Source organism: Stegostoma tigrinum, unplaced genomic scaffold (genome assembly GCF_030684315.1).
Source record: "Stegostoma tigrinum isolate sSteTig4 unplaced genomic scaffold, sSteTig4.hap1 scaffold_86, whole genome shotgun sequence".
In the NCBI taxonomy this organism is placed as follows: domain Eukaryota; kingdom Metazoa; phylum Chordata; class Chondrichthyes; order Orectolobiformes; family Stegostomatidae; genus Stegostoma; species Stegostoma tigrinum.
In genome coordinates, this window is record NW_026728811.1 from 151,787 (window position 1) to 170,346 (window position 18,560).

The 18,560-nt window shown below is 39.7% G+C and overlaps 1 protein-coding gene across 1 annotated transcript in view; it reads left to right on the top strand.

Moving 5' to 3' along the window:
- The window catches only part of LOC125447643 (ras-specific guanine nucleotide-releasing factor 1-like), a 71,236-nt gene that overhangs the window by 38,795 nt on the left and 13,881 nt on the right, over nt 1-18,560 (top strand). Inside the window, exons 17-24 of the mRNA XM_059644457.1 lie at nt 445-522; nt 5,647-5,840; nt 6,467-6,594; nt 8,739-8,954; nt 10,952-11,055; nt 11,843-11,921; nt 14,376-14,462; nt 15,024-15,056. Coding sequence (XP_059500440.1) covers nt 445-522; nt 5,647-5,840; nt 6,467-6,594; nt 8,739-8,954; nt 10,952-11,055; nt 11,843-11,921; nt 14,376-14,462; nt 15,024-15,056 — 919 coding nt within the window. The remainder of the gene's footprint in view (nt 1-444; nt 523-5,646; nt 5,841-6,466; nt 6,595-8,738; nt 8,955-10,951; nt 11,056-11,842; nt 11,922-14,375; nt 14,463-15,023; nt 15,057-18,560) is intronic.

The following is an 18,560-nucleotide window of genomic DNA, read 5'->3' on the forward strand; positions in this document are numbered from 1 at the left end:
AGCTTCTGAGTTCTTTGCCTATTCTCTCCCTAATTCTGAGGAACAAGCAATACAAAGCACAAGCAGCAGTTGCGTGTGAAGGTGTTGAGTTTATCTCAGACTGAAATTTCTGGACTAGTAGCAAATGTAAGCTATTGAAGAAGTGGCTTCACTCCTTGCACCTGCTCCTTTCCCCTGTTACCACCAGCCGCCACCACTGCTGGTGAGCTGCTTTGGCCCTCAAGGGCATTTCTGGTAAACTTCCTGAGGAAATTTAAAGAACGTATTCACTATTTTATGCAGTTTTACATTTAGAGTGTGACCTTGTTTCATAAAGTTAGCTGATCACAGTTTGGGATGCTGAATTTTGAGACTTCATTTTTTTATCTTACGTCTGGCAACCAATTGTAGACCTAAACACCATTTCAATTTGCTTTTTCTTTTGTGGTTTATGATCAATTGCAGAAGCATAGACTTCAACAGATCAAGCTTTCTAGAAGAATATAATTTCAGTCCTGCAGAAAAGGAAACACTAATGAAAATGTAAGTTTGATTTGACATGTAGTGAAATTGTATTTTCAATGTGAAATTTAAGAATGTGAGAAGAATTGCTGGAGAGCCAGAAAGACCTGTAAAATAATGTAGAGCCTTTGTCATGAATATATAAGGCACCCAGAACAGGATGGCAAACGGCACTCCAACCCATAACAATCACATTCAAGAAGCTAAATAATAACTGAAAGAATCACGGACACTGCAACTCAGGGACAAAAACAAAGTTGTTGGAAAAGCTCAGCATTTCTGGCAACATCTGTGAAGGTAAGAACGGAGTTAATGTTTCAGGTCTGTGTGACCCTTCCAGTTCTGAGGGAGGGTCGCTGGACCCAAAATGTTAACTCTGTTTTTGCATTAAAGAAGCTGCTTGCCTTGCATGTCCAATGATTGCATTATTCCTAGAGATTGGCTTGTTAATATTTTTCAGTGTAAATCATCCAAAATTCTTTGTCTTTTGGAATTGTTTGTCCTACATGATCACGCTTTTGGGGTTGTTTATCTCAGATTGTCATTAGTCTAGTTTGAGATAATGATGCATTATTGCAGGAATGGTTTTCCTCTTCACACCACTTTATTAGAAGTTATCCTGCAAACTTCCTGTGAATAGTTGAAACCGAATGATACCGCTGTCTAGAGCAGTCAGATACTTGGCAAGTGGTTTGTTTGTGGTGTCCTGACTTTGGTAGCCCTCTGACTCCATGCTGCTGTTGTACGTTTTGCATATAATCGATCTTGAATTAATACTTCCTGAATCTATGAAATCCAAATAATCTCGTGAAATCATTTTTCATGTTTGAAGTTTGTCAACGAAGTGCTTTCAAAGATATTTGACTGTAGAAAGCATCGCACAAATGCATCTCTAGCTGGAATTCTAGTTATTTTTGAGCTGTACCAGATTGCTGAGGTTGTTTTACTGCTCTGAATAAGATTAGATTACCTACAGTGTGTAAACAGGCCCTTCGGCCCAACAGGTCCACACTGTCCCTTGAAGCATCCCACTCAGACCCATTCCCCGAACACGAAGGGCAATTTAGCACACGGCTGATCCACCCAGCCTGCACATCTTTGGACTGTGGGAGGAAACTGGATCACTTGGAGGAAACTCACTCAGACATGGGGAGAATGTGCAAACTCCTCACAGACAGTCGCCCAAGGCTGGAATCAAACCCGGGACCCTGGAGCTGTGAGGTGGCAGTGCTAACCACTGAGCCACCATGCTGCCCTGCATGACACTTTGGCAGCATGGGGTTAAAGATGGGATTATTCTGGTTTGTCTGGCCGTTCGATTAAACTCTGTGCTTTTTGATGAAAACAAAAGAACACTTATCCAATAGATTTGAGTGCTGGACTGGACTTGGGGACTTTAAAGTTTGAAATTCTTATCTTTATATATACAGTGATTTATTTTCTTTTGTACATGGTTTGTTTATTCATTTATTTTGTTTTCTTGAGTTGATATTGTTTGTCATTTTTATAATCAAGAAAGCCAATGCCTGAAGGGCCCAGCACAGATAAATTACTTGTGAGCAAATACAAAGGCAAATTTTTGCAGTATTGCTTTGAGAAAAATGGTCAATTTGAGGGAGTGAGGATTTTCAGGGAATATTTTTACTTCAGATGCAATAGCAAGCGTTCACAACTGGGCTGCACTGAAGTTTGAAAGAAAGCTCAAACAATTTATGAAAAATGCAGCAAAGGAAAAATCCCTCTTGTTAATCAAACAAATAGGACACAGTTGGCCAGGCAGCATCAGAGGAGCAGGAAAACTGATGTTTCGGGTCTGGGCCCTCCACCAGAAATTTTCTGAAGAATGGTCCAGACCTGAAATGCCAGCTTTCCTGAGCCCCTAGCCTGCTAGCCTGCTGTGTTCATCCAGTTCCACACCTTGTTATTTCAGACTCCAGCATCAGCAGTACCTACTAACTCAGAACACAGTTGGGATGCCTTGTGCATTGCTATTCACTCTAACCCACCCAGTTGGCTTTTTGGGTAAATGAAACAAAGTTTTAGAAATCTAAGCCACAGGGCTTGGTGGTTATCTGGACATTTTTCTCCAACACCTAGCTATTCATGTCTGGATGAACACAGCTAATTGTGGATACCAAATTGGTCCTGATTAATTTCACAATATTCCTGTACTAATGTCTCAAGAGACATATAGGGATGAAGTGTATGAAGGAACCTAAATTATCCTGATCCCCGATTGAGGACAGTGTAATCCTCATGAAAGTAATGTGCTGGTTTGGCATGTTATTTGGTATGTTAATCTCCTTTTGAATTCAAGTTTTTTGGGTTGAGTAATGTAGAAAAATATCATTTTTGTTTTCTACAGAATAGTAGCTTACAACCTGTCAGTTTGACATTGAAGAAAACACAGATATTTTGGGGGTTGAGTAAAAGCATGGTCAAAACATGGTTTTAAAGGAACATCTTGAGTGAGAGCAGAAGTGGCAGGAACATATCCAGTGAAGTTGTCATCGATGAAACAATTAATCTCAGATGCGCAAGTGGCCAGAATTGAAAAGAAAGACAAAAGTGCACCTGTACATAATTATTTCAATTCTGGAAGACTCTAATACTTTAAGAATACACTTCTCTCCAGTGCCATTGCAATCTAAGTTTATGTTGTACTCGCTTTAGGAAATGATCCTTTTAGATGGTGGAAGGATGATAATGAGTAATTAAATGAAATGATGTTGTACACTGCAGCTGATTAGAGGCTTCAGATTACTCGGTAGGGATGTAGTAACTTGTTAATGAATCTATTGGAAACAGAGACTTTAATTCTAGTGGGACGACAGAAAAGTGTTTTGGGTCAAATTTTGGACTCTGAACAGTACTAATTAAGTTCTACCATATTGTCAGCAGGGTAGAGGCTCTTTAGCTCAGCAACCTATTTCCCAGCCACGAAGGCTTTCAGTAGGATATGGAATTTTTTGGTTTTGTGATCTTTTGAATTGATTTTTCTTTCTATATATTTTTGGAGGGTTACTGTTCGAGTGTTTGTAATGTGATCGAAGCATTTCTGAAAGATTCAGGACCAAATGAGCCCAGGCAACTTCCTTAAGTCACATTTCCAGTGTGTTTCAGTTAGTCACTGTTTCCGAGAGGTAACATAACAAATAACATTTCCACAGCCTTGTCCCTCCATCTCTGCAATTTCCTTGTGTCCACTTCAGACGTTTCTCTTTTTTCCTGTCCAGTTTCACTTTTCTGCCTATCCCAGATTATGTTTGTCCTGTTGTTACCAGCCATGGCTTCAGCTGTTTAGACTCTAAAATCTGAAATGCACAGTATGCTTTTCTCCATTTTTTAAAAAGCTGATAAAAAACTTCACCTTTTATCAAGCTTTTCATAATTCTTCTGACCTCACTGAAAAACAATCTCTTGACATTTCCAAAAATGAGTCACTTCATTTCATAATTTGCCATGTTCACTAGTTAATATCATTCAGCATCTTAGCAGTGTGGGCCAGCTGTGTTTTTGAATCATTGCAAAAGAGTACGACCTATGCCAACTGACCTGAAAGCAGATGAAGTCAAAATAGTCCCTCCAGTGTAAACTATTTCTAAGTCGTATATCTTTCTCAAACAACAAGAGGCTATTGCTGCATATGGCACTATGGCTGCCTAGCACTTCCTACACCAACCACTGTTTAACAGGAATGGAGCTGTTAAAGTCTGAGTGAAGCCCCAATGTCTGTGTGTAATGTTTCACATCATATAATTTCTGTGCTGTAATGATCTATTATGAACGGACTCAAATAAGTGATCATCTGTTTCAGTGTAGGGCTGCAGATAAGGAAATTCCAAATTAAAAACTAGAACAGCACTTTCAGTGTAAAATATTCCATGTAAATTGGGGATGCCAATCAAACAAATGTTTACTTTTTGGAGTCTTTGGAACATCAAAGGTTTCTTCTGCCTATTGCATCATAGACCATAGCTGCAACTCAGTCCATGCTGGCCCACGTTGTCTCTCGGTTGACCAATGTCTGAACTTTAGATTTTTTTTCGAAAAAACCTTTCAATTCTTGTGTTCACATCCTTTCACGTTCTTATTTTGCTTTTGTCTGGAATTATTTTAAGTCCCAAACTTTGCTTGGTACATTTCTGTTCTGCCACGTCCAGTGTGCTGTGTACTTCTTATTTTTTTCATCAGCCCACCACCGTTAGTGCTTCTTCCTGCAGATGTATAGTTTCTTCCTCTAGACATCACCATCTCTCGCCTTTAAGAAACTCATGAAGAGTCACTATGACCAAATGTTTGGACACCTGTTTGAATATCTCCTCCTTTGTCAGTTTTTGAATGGTTAATCTGCTGTGAAGTGCCCTGGGGAGTTTTTCTGTGCAAAGGGTTCGATTTCAGTGGTGTGATGACTTCTCTGTGCCGCTGACGTCTTGTTGCAAAAAAGTAACCATTGATTTACCTGTGAAATAATGCTACGCGGCCTCTCAGTATTAGCCAGGCAGGCAGTTAAAATAAGTGAATTGAAAGCTGACTATGTTGGAGTATTTCATTATTCATCCTCAGCTGGACCCAATTTATCCATGTTACCGAGGTATCCAACTGCTGGCAATGCAACTCCCAGAACAAAGCCAAACAAATCATCATTATCCTTGTGTTTTTCTTTGTTCATCTGATTTGTCCCATTTGACTTTTATAAAGAAGATTTTTTGTTAAAGCTCACTTTCTCTTTACTAGCAAACTCTAAACACCAAGAGGTCCTGCTGGTGTAATAAGTAACCTCAGACACATGTGAAATCACTTTATACGTGAGCCTTAAGCTTACTTGTGCAATCTACCTAGAAGAAAACTTGGAAACATGGCCAACTTGCAGTTTCCATCCATGGCCAGCGTAATTCGAACTTGGACAGTCATTTCTTCATCATTGGGTCAAAGTGCCACACAGCCCCCCTCTGATGGCACAGCAGGATCACCATTGCCATGTGCACTGCAGCAGCTCAAGATGGCAGCTCATCTCCTGTGTGAGCACGATGACCCCATATTCCAACTTTAATCTATTGCATTTACATTTGTAGAATTAGAAGCTTTTTTCCCACACGTTTTGCTTCCCCGATAAACAGATATAAACTCTGACTTTATTTCCAGTGCTATACCTGAAATTCTTGAAATCTGGCTGGAGGAGTCTGCCGAAGACTTTCGTCAAGTTCCAACTTACTCTTGTCTCCGGAAGGTACTTTGCTACTTGAACCAGACAGTGCCGGGGTCAGATGCTGAACATCGGGCCCAGAAACTCCTGAGTCGGTTTTTGGCGGAGGAAACAGCCGAGAAAGAGATGTTCAGTAAGATTTATAATTATGTTGCAAAAATGTGGTTTTAATTCAGGGTGCCTCCCTACAAGTTTGTGTGCGGCTTGCCCCTCTGTCTCAGGATTTAGTTCATTTTGGTTTCCTTTGACAAGCTTCAAAATTACTTCCAAATTTTTGGGTAAAAGAAGTTAATTAAAATTATTGCTGAATGATTACCCCTGTACTACATGATGTACAAGACCAAATTCTGCATAGATTTGATACTCTAATATGGTCCGCTAAGACCCAGCAGCATGTAATACGACTTTCTGGACAATTTCCTTTTGAACTGTTGCCGTCAATGACATTTTATTTTATAATCTGATGTAATAAGTTTGCAAGTTATTGTGAAACAATAGATTGTGATTCGGAAGATTTCCTAAAGCTAGAAATTGGGATGGGAATCTGTCATTAAATACAATTTCTTTTGCAATTGAGATGCTCCCAACAAGAGGATTTCAGTGCAATATCATATTAATTTCACCAAATCTAGATTTCGAAGTATGAATATTAGATAACTATTGTAAACCAATGCATGACTTCTATTCACAAGTTTGTGAGATATTTTAGAGCAATGTGAACTTTGGGCACAAAATAAATGTCTATCTTCACTTGCACAGAAGGCTACCGTAGAAGAGTTAGATTCTATATTGGAGAAGAACACGACCAAACCGTCGAACAAGTTGACGAAAAGCTCCTGTCCTACCCATCACGCTTCATTGCAGAGCAGCTGACTTTTATGGATGCTGTGAGTAAACAGGAATCTGGGGCCCAGTCATTCTGAATAAGATATTTCAGTCAGCAGTAGGCATCTGAATCTCTCTGTGTTGTTTAATGCTATTACTGCTCCACCAGTCGTTATAACTGAATTCCCTTCAAAATGCAGTCTTCCAAGATGTTAAAATGTGTTGTTTGACGTGTAACTTCAGTATCTCGCTTGAAATACCTGCCAACTAATACTTCAGCACTTGTCATTTGTTTTGAATGAACGTCATGTGAAATAAGTGACCTGAGAGAGCACTGAAAATCCTTTGTAACTTAGTGTTGAACCTTTACAAAATGAATAGTATTTCAGGGTAAAAGTTTAATTGTTTCATCATAACAGTCACTGTTTCTTCAAGAGTCCAGTGATTTTGTTTGAAGTATCCAGGATGGCAATTTTGTTGTTTTCCCAGAATCTTCTGGAGTGGAATCAGCCACAGGGTATTCCAGTCTCGTCTGCAAGGTGGCTTGATGTCTACCTCTAAAAAATGAGACTCGTAGTTGCTGAATCAAAATTTGAGTTATGTCAAAGTCTGGTCATAGGCTTAGGCTTGAAGTGGAAGTTCAGTGGTCTGTATGTCAGCATTGGGTGTGACTCTAGAATGTAAGTAGTCCTCTAGGTCTCAAAAATCCAGAGCATATGTTAGTGTTCAGAACAGGGGTGCAGCGATCTCATCTGGAAGTGACCACTTTGTCAAAAGTTGGTTTTGGTTATGGGATAAGAGATAATGGGAACTGCAGATGCTGAAGAACCCGAGATAACAAAGTGCAGAGCTGGGTGAGCACAGTTGCTCCTAAGATGCTGCTTGGCCTGCTGTGTTCCTCCAACTCCACACTTTGTTATCTCAGTTTGTTAAGGGGCAGCTGCTTTTCTGCACAGAGTTCCAAAGGTAACTGTCTGTTTTCACTGCAGTTTCTGTTGCATATGTGTATGTATATACCGACTGGCATTTAGAGTCTAATCATGTGACATAATGATGACAGCAGCCATTTTTGGTGGGCAGCAACCTCGTTGGGTGTCTGTCGAGGAATGTAGCTGCTTTTCTTTTGTTGAATCATAGAGATCTGCAGTGAGGGCTGAGAGTCTTTTTTCAAATCAGTGGTTTGACCTGATGAATCTCAAAGCGGTTTTTTTTGATCCTCATTGCCAGTTCTTTTTTTTTTCCTTTACCGCACAGGTCCAGGGGGCTGAAGCATTAAACAGCAGGAGTTTTATTATGTAGTTTGCTGTCGAGGCAGCAGGGTTACCCTAAGCTATTCCTTGCCAGAAATGATCGATGACATCATTGTGACGTGATCAGACTGTTAAAAGTGAGAGCCCACCATGCTTGCATAAACATGCAACAGTTTCCCACTCGATGGTTTCTGAGCATTCCATTCTATTCCAACCTGTCACAGCCAACTCTGGCTTTGAAAGTGACGAGACTGACAAATTTCTCCATTCTGAATGAGTTTACGGGGATCTGAAGGAACTATTTGCCGGTTGTGTTAACTTTCACTGTTGGGGCATAATTGTTGATGGGAGTTGCTCATCTTGAAGAGGGAGACAGAAGGACATTATGCAATCTGAATGACCAGTTGACAAGCTTGGACGTTTGGCAATATTCGTGTTCAGCATGAAACCAACAGTGGGGAAGTGTTGACATTGAGATCTGTTGAACCAACAGAGGGCCAGGCTGCCATTGTGTTCTGTCAACCTGCCTTGGTGCGAGAAGTAGACATGATGCAGGGCTGCTATACTGATGCCCAGCCTGTCTAGCCTGTGGGCCACCAGGGCTGAGCATCTGTAGCAGTGACTATTGCCAGCAGAGCCGTGCATTGATGGTGTGCGTGGAGCCCAGTCGGAGTTGGGTGGAGATAACCAGTGATTTTAAATCTAACCTACAAATAGGAAGCAGATGACTGAAAATTCGAGGGTTTTGATCTGTCTGAATAGCCAATGTGCGCTTGTGCATCAATGTGAGTATTATGTAGCCAGCCGTTGACAATATAGCACGCAGTTTTAATGTACAATTGCAAACTAGCAGGACGAATGTACCCATGGACGGACAAATCTTGTTTGTCGTTCATTGCTAAAAACATGGCACGACTGATACCTTTACCCTTTGTTTCCTTTTTATTTTTGATCAGGATCTTTTTCGGAAACTTGTGCCCAGCCAATGTTTAGGGTCCATCTGGTCTCAACGAGGGAAGGAAGAAAAACAGCATCTGGTATCAACCGTCCAGGCCACCATTACACAGTTCAATAATGTTACAAAATGTGTCACCAGCACCATATTAAGACCTCAACAGCTGAAACCACGGCAGAGGGCTAAAATCATTGAGAAATGGATTGATGTTGCCCAGGTACACTATTCTTTATTGGTTTTTAGCCTTTGTGACATGTTAAAGTCCACAGTGCATGAAACAACCATGGTGGAAGAGAGCAAGCCATTAACACTATGTGTTGATATGGCCAAGGTTTGAAAGCCTCTTGAACTGGCAAGCAGAATACTTTTCTGAATAAGAGTTGAATGCTTCATGGAAAATCCTAGCATTCATAATTTCTGTAGTGCTGGCTGCTAATAGTTCTTGCCTCAGTTTACAGTTGCATTGAAGTATTAATGTATTTTTTTCTCATCAAAAATATTTATGTGGATAAAAAAGGCAAACTGATTTCAGATTTTTACTGGCCCTTCAAAAATGAAGTTAGTTATTGGGCATTACATAGTGTTATTTGCCTCCCTTCCAAGCTGTAATCAGTCTACGAAACAGTGTACATTTTATTCCCAATGTTCTGCATTCTGTATGCCTACATGACGGCACTTCAGTAACTTGCCTGGTTGTCTGTTTCTTATGTGTTTGCCAAAGGAATTTGTCTCAGCATGTTAGTCAGCAATCGGTAAAAGAGTGAGGAAGGGCTGTCAGATCTGATACCAGGTTTGTACTTGTCGCCAACATGTGGCATTCCCACTCGTACATTTGGAAAGGATCAGGATAGGAACCGAGTAATTAACTAATTAAGTAAAGGAAGTAATTGATTCTTACTGATTTTGTAATCCTAAATTGCACTGGATTTTGCAACAAAACTGTACTTTCAATGTATTTTCCCGTATACACGTGACAACAAAATATTCATTGATTACTAAGGTTTGGAATGAAAGTTCACAATAATTCTGTTGCCAGCTAATTTAGAGAAGTCTGGTTTGGGTCTTGGCAACACTGCCTGCATCAGTTTTGACTCGTTAAGAGTCTTGAGGCATTAATGGGACCTTGATGGGGATTTGAAAGTCTGTCTCCAGTTTTACAATATGGAGCAGTTCAACCGAATTTAGGCTGACACCCAGTCGTAGACATGGATGAAAGGCTATTCTGAAGAGGAATAACCACCTTACTTTGATCACTTGGCTGACTTTTCTAGTTCTGATTTTGAGTTTTTACAATAGTTGACAAGGAGTGGCTTCCATGTTGAAGTGCCCTCCATTACTTCCATTTTACTGCAGCAGCTTTATTTCCCTGAAGCCAGAAGACTCTGGGCTTGAGAACCTACCTGCTGGCCTTAATCAGATAAGGCACTTATGATTATGCCAATTGACGCACCTTCAAAGAAATCCCAAATGGTGTGATCACCCTGCACCTCCCTGGCCTTCCTCCCCAAGCAGAAGTGGCTTTGAGACCTGATAACAAACACTCGCAGGCTTCCTCCTCATCTCCACCACAACCCAAAGTACACATTTGGGAGGTTTGATTTGATCCAGTTTTGTCCCTACCTCCAACAGGTTGGGGGGGGGTGGGTTGGTGGTGGAAACAGATGAAGGACATTCAGCTGCTAATCTAGGTAAGATTAGTTAACTCAGTATCAATAACGTAGTGACTCATAAAAGTAGACCCAATTTCCTGATTTGTCTGTTTTCCCTCGAATGAGTATCTCACGTGACTGGTCCTGCCCTCCTATTCTGTCAGATAATACAACCTATCATTCATTTATGAGCTAAATGTGATGGATATAACAAAGATGATTACCCCGCCTCCACCCCCCTACCTTTGCCACTTCTACCACTCAGATGTCCCTGTCTCAATCCTACTCATTTTAAGCTCTCCTTTGGTGTCAGTAATCATATCTAACCAGTCACAGGCTGGCAGCAAGTGAACTGAAAAGGTTGTCTCAGAGGGATACAAAACTAATATCAAGGTTTGAGTTGCCAAGAATCATGGAATTCTTTCCCTCAAAAAGTTTGTTTCTTAATGCTGTTATTTTCTCAGCTAACATTTTTCTGATAGAACCTTTTTAAAAAGTCTGAGGTGTTGGGTAATGGGGAGTCACTGATTTTTCCACAGAACTCACGGCTTTTTTTCTCTGACAGGAATGTATGATTTTGCAGAATTTCTCGTCAGTGCATGCAATTACTACGGCATTGCAATTGAATAGTGTGTTCAATTTGAAGAAGACTTGGGCAGCCGTGTCAAAGTAAGTCATTGTTCAGAAAGAGCCATGTAATTTTTATTTAATAAATATGAGGTAGGAAATTGCAGGTTTGACCTCCAGGTTTACTTGCCCAAGTGATCTTCACACGCTCGGTGCATTAACAGGATTACCAGAGGCGCTACAGTGCAATCGTAACAATTGGCTAATTGGCAGAATCTTTCATTCTTTCACGAAGGAGCGAAGAGTTAATTTGTTTAAGTGGAAAAAGAAAACTGTTTGGCAACTCGAAATATTTAACTATCGTGTTCAAAAACTGATCTGCTGTTGGATGGAACGTAACACAGTTTCCTGTGGATATGCTGTGATGGGGTGATATAAGCCAGAGGTTTGTGTGGGATACGAAAATACAAAGACAACAATTATTTTAATCTCCCAAGAAAGCACTCTATAACACTTTGAAGTGCACACCTGTAGTTTATGTTCGTGTGCCTCAGACCATTTGATCATGGTTGTTTTTTGTAGGCAGCTTGGGAATGAAGTCTCTCTTGCTGCAATGAGATTCACCAAAGCTACTGCTCTCAAGAGCTTTTGCGGCACGATGGCAGTATCCCCATCCCTGGGTTTCAACAATCAGGGTTCAAGTTCTACCTGCCCCAGAGATTGCCAAAACATTTCTGAACAATTTGGCTAAAATAACTGTACTTATTGTAAAAATGCTTCACTGCCATTCACTGTCTGTATTACTTGCTTATTTGTCAGATTCCGTATCAGCTGTTTGTTATCTTGACTCTATTCTGTCAAGAGTAATGTGTCTCATTCTCTTGACTAGGAGCAGTAAGACAACATTTGAAGACCTTTCAAATAATGAAGAAGATAACTTTATAGCAAGTAGAGAGCTGCTAATGGAGGTAAGGTGTTGCACTTGGCGCAGTGTGACTATATTCAGGGCATGATCAATAGTTTCCAGTAAAATATCTGCAATGAACTCAGTTGGTGACTGAATGCTTACAGATTCTGTCAATCAATACTGCAACAGGAATATATGTATTGCGGTCCAGGTGATCTGGCTTGGCTCAAGTCATCCAAGATTGTTTTGCCATGATTCTTACAATTGCTGATGATATTGCAGTTAACGTTTTAATCAACATCTAATGTGGTTATGCTGCAGTGATGCAGCCTTCATAGATTATCTTTCTCTGTGTTCATTATCTTGGAAATTTGAACTGAAGCAATGTCTAAAGTGCGATATCTGCCAATTTCTTTTTCATTTGCTTTGTACACTTCAAGGGCCTTGTAATTAATAAAAGCCAAGGCAAAACATTAAGAGATTTAACTGGTTCTCATAAGTGTTTTTACTCAATTACCATGTCTTCCTTTTATTGTTCTCCGCAGTAAGAACTATTTGCTGCGTAGGAATGGAGAGATATTCATATCTCTTTGTTCGTTCAGTATTTCAGACATCAACTATCTAGTTTTACTCGCGTGGACGAAAACTGACAAGTTTCTAGCCATTCCTCCTCACTCCTTTTATCATGCTCTTTGTCCACTCATTTTGCTCCTGAATTTGATAAAAGAACAAAATAATTGGTCAGATATAAATATTTTGGTGCCACTATACCAAACTAGTTGTCCAGCTCAGAAAATATTCAAAGTTTTCTTATTCTCTAAATCATTCTTAGATGGAATTGAAGCATTTTTAAGCTGGTATTTGAAGAGGGAGAAATGCAGTAATCATGCTCGCATGTTGTCAGTTTGACAGACACTCCATGTTTCAAACTGCTCAATGTTCCAGTTGCAGTGAACTATCTTTTTACATTGCTTTCCAGATGTTTGCCCCAGAATTTCTACTGCCCTGCTGTCACACTTTGTTTATTGTGTGTTGTGATTGGTGCACTGTGCAGAATTTCAACATATTTTTCTGATCTAGATTGAATCTAAAAGTAGGTTTGCTTTTGTAATCAAAAATGTGTGCTCTGCATGATGATTGTTTTTGTGGTGCAAAATTCTGTAGGTATACAGGGGAAAATGTGAGTTCATGATTGGACAGTTGTATAACTTCCATAAAGCTTTCTCCCAGATTATGCAGTGAATGACAGTGCATGGTTTGCTAATCTTGCAGCATCTTACACAAATGTGCTTTGGCAATGGTGCAGGGCACCGCAATAGTTCTTGCTGTGAGTACATTAATGTTCAAGACACAAAAGCTCCAAGTATGAACAGCAGGTTCACAGATGACACAAGAATTGGAGCGGTAGTCAGTAGCAAAATGCCTTAGTTTCTCTGCACACATTGTTCCAGCTGTGGCTCAACTAATGTTATTTACAGTTCCGTCATTACTTCTTTGCTCTTATATTCAGGCAAGTATCCAATGTTTTATCAACTTATCCACAGGTCCTCCTGCCTTCAAGAATATGTTTATGCACACACCAAGGTCCTTCTGATCCTCTGTCATCCAGACCCAAAACATCAACTTTCCTGCTCCTCTGATGCTGCCTGGCCTGCTGTGTTCATCCAGCTCCACATCTTATTATCTCATTGAACATATATTGTCCTGACTTATTAGACTCCCAAAATGCTTCACCTCACACTTTTCTGGATTGAATTCTATTTGCCTCTGTTCAAGCCTACTAACCAGCCCATATGTGTAACCCGAGAGACTAAGGCTTTTTGCTGTTTACAACCGTCCAATTCTTGTGTCATCTGTGAACCGGCTGTTCATACTTGGAGCTTTCGTGTCTTCAACATTAATGTACGCACAGTAAGAAATATTACTGTACCCTCTGGTATGCTGCTGGATGAAAGCATCAAGTTGCCGAAAAGCCCCTCAAAAATCGCATTCACTTCCTGCCACAAACCCAATATTGGTTCCAATTTGCCAATTCCGATAGATCTCCTAGGCTGTTAGGTTCTTAACCAACCCACCGTCTGAGACCATTAAATTATTTCTTTGGGTAAGAGAGGTGTCTATGAAAAGACATTGAGAAGAATTATATTCTTGAGTTTAGAAAAAAATGACGTTTAAACTTGTTGAGACAAAGTTTTGGAGATCTGGTGAGGTAAATTGTTTTTATCTTCAAGCGAAATTGCACATTACGTAGAAAATTTCCAATCTCCAAATGATGAGGTTACACAAGTTTGGTTTCCAGTTCACAGATCAGGGATCAAACGTTGAACTTGCCTGGCCTTTATAGATCTAACTATGCATTCCACTGTGTAACTGTCTAAAATTTTGAGTCCTAAATTTTGATTCTAAATAGAGTTAGTTGTATGATCAAGGGAATAAATAAGACATGGAGTAGTAATTTTGAGAAATAGGACAATGAGTTCACAATGGATTAAACAAATTCACTCTCTTTTTCTAGGATATCGTTCAGGGAATTGTGCCGTACCTGGGAACTTTCTTAACAGAATTTTCAGCGCTGGATTCGGCTTTCCCGAATTGCCATTCAGTAAGTCTCTCTTACAAGATTTGGATTCCTTATTTGCTGATGAGTGCTATTATTATGGTTTCATTGCAAGCTGCTTGTAGATGAGAACCAAAGCAATAAAAAAACAAATGAGTTTGATTAATAATCCCAACCAGAATAATTTGATCCTTTGTACTGTGAATCAAACAATTTGTAAACAATGGAACATGCAAATCACTTTGCAGTTAATTGAATATGGGTTTAGTTTTCCAAAAGGTTGGATAAATTGCACATCATTTTTATTCTGTACAGGTGAATTGGTTACCTGGATGTCACTGCCTATTGAGCAGTTGAACAGCTGAGAATGTCTTCAGCTTGGTACTGATCTACTTGACTGGAGCAAAGGGCTCTATGTAGTGTCCAAGATATGACCTGGTGGTATGATAGATCATTTGTGATTGGCCTTTGACGATATACTAAAATGGAACCAAGTTTACAGAGCTTGTATTTCACTTCTGATCTTTTAAATTTCATGATCTTGTAGTACTGTTTGACCTTTGTACATCTGAACTAATTTTCTTTGTCCTTGTCTATCTCTTACAGAATGGCTTGATCAACTTTGACAAGAGACAAAAAGTTAGTACTGAAAATTGCACTGTGCAAAATGTTTGGAATTGTATGAAAGGGGAGAAGCATGCCTTTCAATCTTGTGCTGCTTTATTTGCTTGATGGGGGTGTAGAGGGGGTCTACAACTGCATCCTAAATGTATATGGTCACTAATAAATCCAATAAAGAATTCAGGAGATGCTTTGTGGCTCAGAGCAGCCAGATTGCAGAAGCTGCTGCTACCAGGACTCGTTGAGAGGATGAGCACAGATGTATTTGAGAGAAAGTTAGATGTCAGAAAGGACACAACGGCATATTTAGAGTTTGAAGCAAGGTGGGAGAGGTGTAAAGATCAGCATGGAGCAGTTCAGCCAAATGGCCTGTTTTTGCGCTGCTAATGTGCTGCAATTTGCCTTTGAGCAGTCACAGCCACGTACAGGATATGCCAGGTGTTATGTGAATGAGGATGTTGTTCAATTAATCTCAGTGCCATGGAAGCTATTTCATTATTGAAGACACTGGGTAAACAATCTCTCCATATTAGTCAGTATTTTCCTTTAGATGAGAGGCATCATTTCGTCATGGGATGTCAGAAATTGAGGGAGTACAACTGTTTGGATTCTCACTGACTGGGCACTATTTTTTACTCCATATTTCTGAATTTGGTAATACCAAATTCTCAAACATCCCTGTTGTCACGGCTACTGTTGAGGGTGTCATCAAATCCCTGTAGTGTGGAAACAGGCCATGCGGCCCAACAAGTTCATAGGGCCACTCTGAAGAGGGTCCCACCCAGACCCATTCCCCATGTCTAACTCACTGAACCCCAAAATATCCCTGGGCACTACGGGCAATTTAGCATGGGCAATCCACCTATCTTGCACATCTTTGGACCTTGGGAGGAAACCAGAGCACCCAGAGGAAACCCACTCAGATTGTATTTTCATCTTGTACTGCAACATTCAGCAGGCAACCTGAGAATATTAATTTGAGTGGAATTTGACCTTATGGCAAACAATGAAATTTTGCTTACAGAGCTGTAACTTGAGGTCCCTATGAATAGAATAAGTTCCGATCAGAAGCAGCTGATGCTGAATTTGCCAAACTGGGCCATGTGATGTAAAATCAGCTGGGTGTTAAAATAGGCATCCAACGCTGTGTGACTCCAATTCACCAGCTCGGAATGTAATCTGTCAAATGGCCCGCCATTTGTAGTAGCTGATGTGGATGTAGTGAAGTGTTTCTTTTCACTGACCTGTTGACAACTGGCACGCACTTTACAAGTTGGCAATAACATGTTGTCAGAGTTTGACTCAGAAAGGTCTGCCCCTTTTTACATGTCAAATTGTGACAAGATTCAACCAAGAAGCCACTGTGGTTGAAAGAAAATAGTCCAGTAACTTCGAGCTGCTCATGGTCCATTCAATTTCATGGTGGTGCAAATTTGAAAAATTAACTCAACATTTTCACCGTCTGTCTTGGTATCAGTTACTATAGATCAGCCACTTATTTTGTACTTGGCAGACTTCCTTTTGCTTGGATGAACGATCTTTCATAACATTTCTTGTCTTCACCCTAAATCAGCTTATGGTTCTTAAGTGAATCATTTTTTAAAAATAATCCATCTTTGAAGCGCTGTTTTGGGAATTAGTGTCCTGAAACCATCCTGGATAATCTGTACAGAAATTTATCCTTGAAAAGTCACATTTGTGTCATTTATTTCCAAAGCAGAAATATTTTTGTGACATGATGTACTGTGCACTTTGAATAAAGTTATCGATGCTGTTCAAAATACCACGGACTCGGATTTAGCAGGAGCAATTATAGCAGTTTAAACTTGCCTTAACAGCTCATTATTTATTTGTGTTCTTTCAGGAATATGAAATAATTTTGAGTATCAAATCCCTGCAGTTTGCTTGCTCATCTTACACCCTTCGTCCAAACGAGAATTTTCTAGACTTGTTCTTTATGCAACAATACTTAAGTGAGGATAGCGAGTACGTAACTGGTATTGTAGGAGTGTGCAGGTAAAACAGTTAAGGGTTGTGTGTGAAATCTTCTCTAGTTATAATTGCTGTTTAATGCTAGTGAGCTGCCAGTTTACTTACTGTCTTCCTTTTCCTTGGTTTCAAAGTTTTGACAATGAATTCTGACCTATGAGGATAAAGCCAGTTGCTCAATGAATCAATTCTGTTGTAGTGCATCAAAATGCATTTCAAAGGTATATAATAGTGCAGAGTATACTACCACTAAGCCAATGATTGCAGGAAAATGCAAAAAACTTGATGAGTGACCAATTTTAGCAACATGTCCAAGAGCTCCTATTGTGGGTGCACCTACAAATCCAGATGTAAATTGTACCAGTTTTGAGAAATGTTTCTTTTCCTTCCAATTTCTTTTCAAATACATAATCCTATTACTAACATAAAATAAACAATAACCCTACACAATTGGTCAGCATTTTAAAGTATCTTTCAATGGCTGCCTAAAAACATCATTCCCTCATCTCGAAATAGCCACAGTATATTTTTAATAATGCAACCAAAAATAATCTCCAACTGAAAAACAAAACACTTTGCCATTCCTGGACCAGAGTTGATTAAGGAACCAGATTATATATCACTGAAACTATTTTTTAGTTTTGACAGAGCAGGCTTTGTAATAATTACATTGTTTGAAAACAGTTTGCTTCTTCATAAATTGGTGGGCAGAAGTTATTATTTAAAATGTACCTGATGTAGCAATTTACATTCCTGCTTTGAAAATCAAAGCTCACTATTAAGCCCATCCTCAGGCTATGGATGACCATGTGCAGCAAGCACCTGGCATTATCGTCAATTCCATCAGTGGCACAGTCAGTATTGGGCCAACTTCAAACCTGGTATTTATTTATAACAGTAATTACAAAATGTTACCGAAATTCACTTTGCATGGATCATAAGTTATATTTAAAGTTCTTTTGGATCTCTCGGATAGTTTGGTTGATTTTCGGACAGTTTGTCTGAAAATATCAGCAACAGAAAGCCTGGTCAAGAGATATACTCGTAATTTTACTACCTCCGAGATGTGGCATGTGGTGTTTTAGTCACCGGAAGTGACTGATTCATGACTACCTTTCATTGCTTGACATTGTCTGTACATTCACATGACAGTGTGGATGAGGCCCAGAGAAACTCCTGTATAACTTTACAACCTATTGTATCACCTTCGGCACTGGAAGTTTGATTCTCATGTTTTCCAGTTAACTTTTTTCAAGCCCAGTCCTCGTTAATTTTTTCTGTACCTGCTGTAGAAGTTCAAGTATTTTGTTCAATTCCACGTGTTCTGCAAAAAGACTGAGGGGGTTATCGTCTTGGTAAAAAATTACGCAAAGGAACTGCAGATGCTGGGAATCAAAAACACAAAGAGAAATTGCTGAAAACAATCAGCAGGTCTGGCAGCATCTGTGGAAAGAAAGCAGAGTTATCTTGCGGGTCTGATGACATTTCTTCAGAACTCTTATTGTCTTGATCTGCTGTTCATAAAGCAGAAAA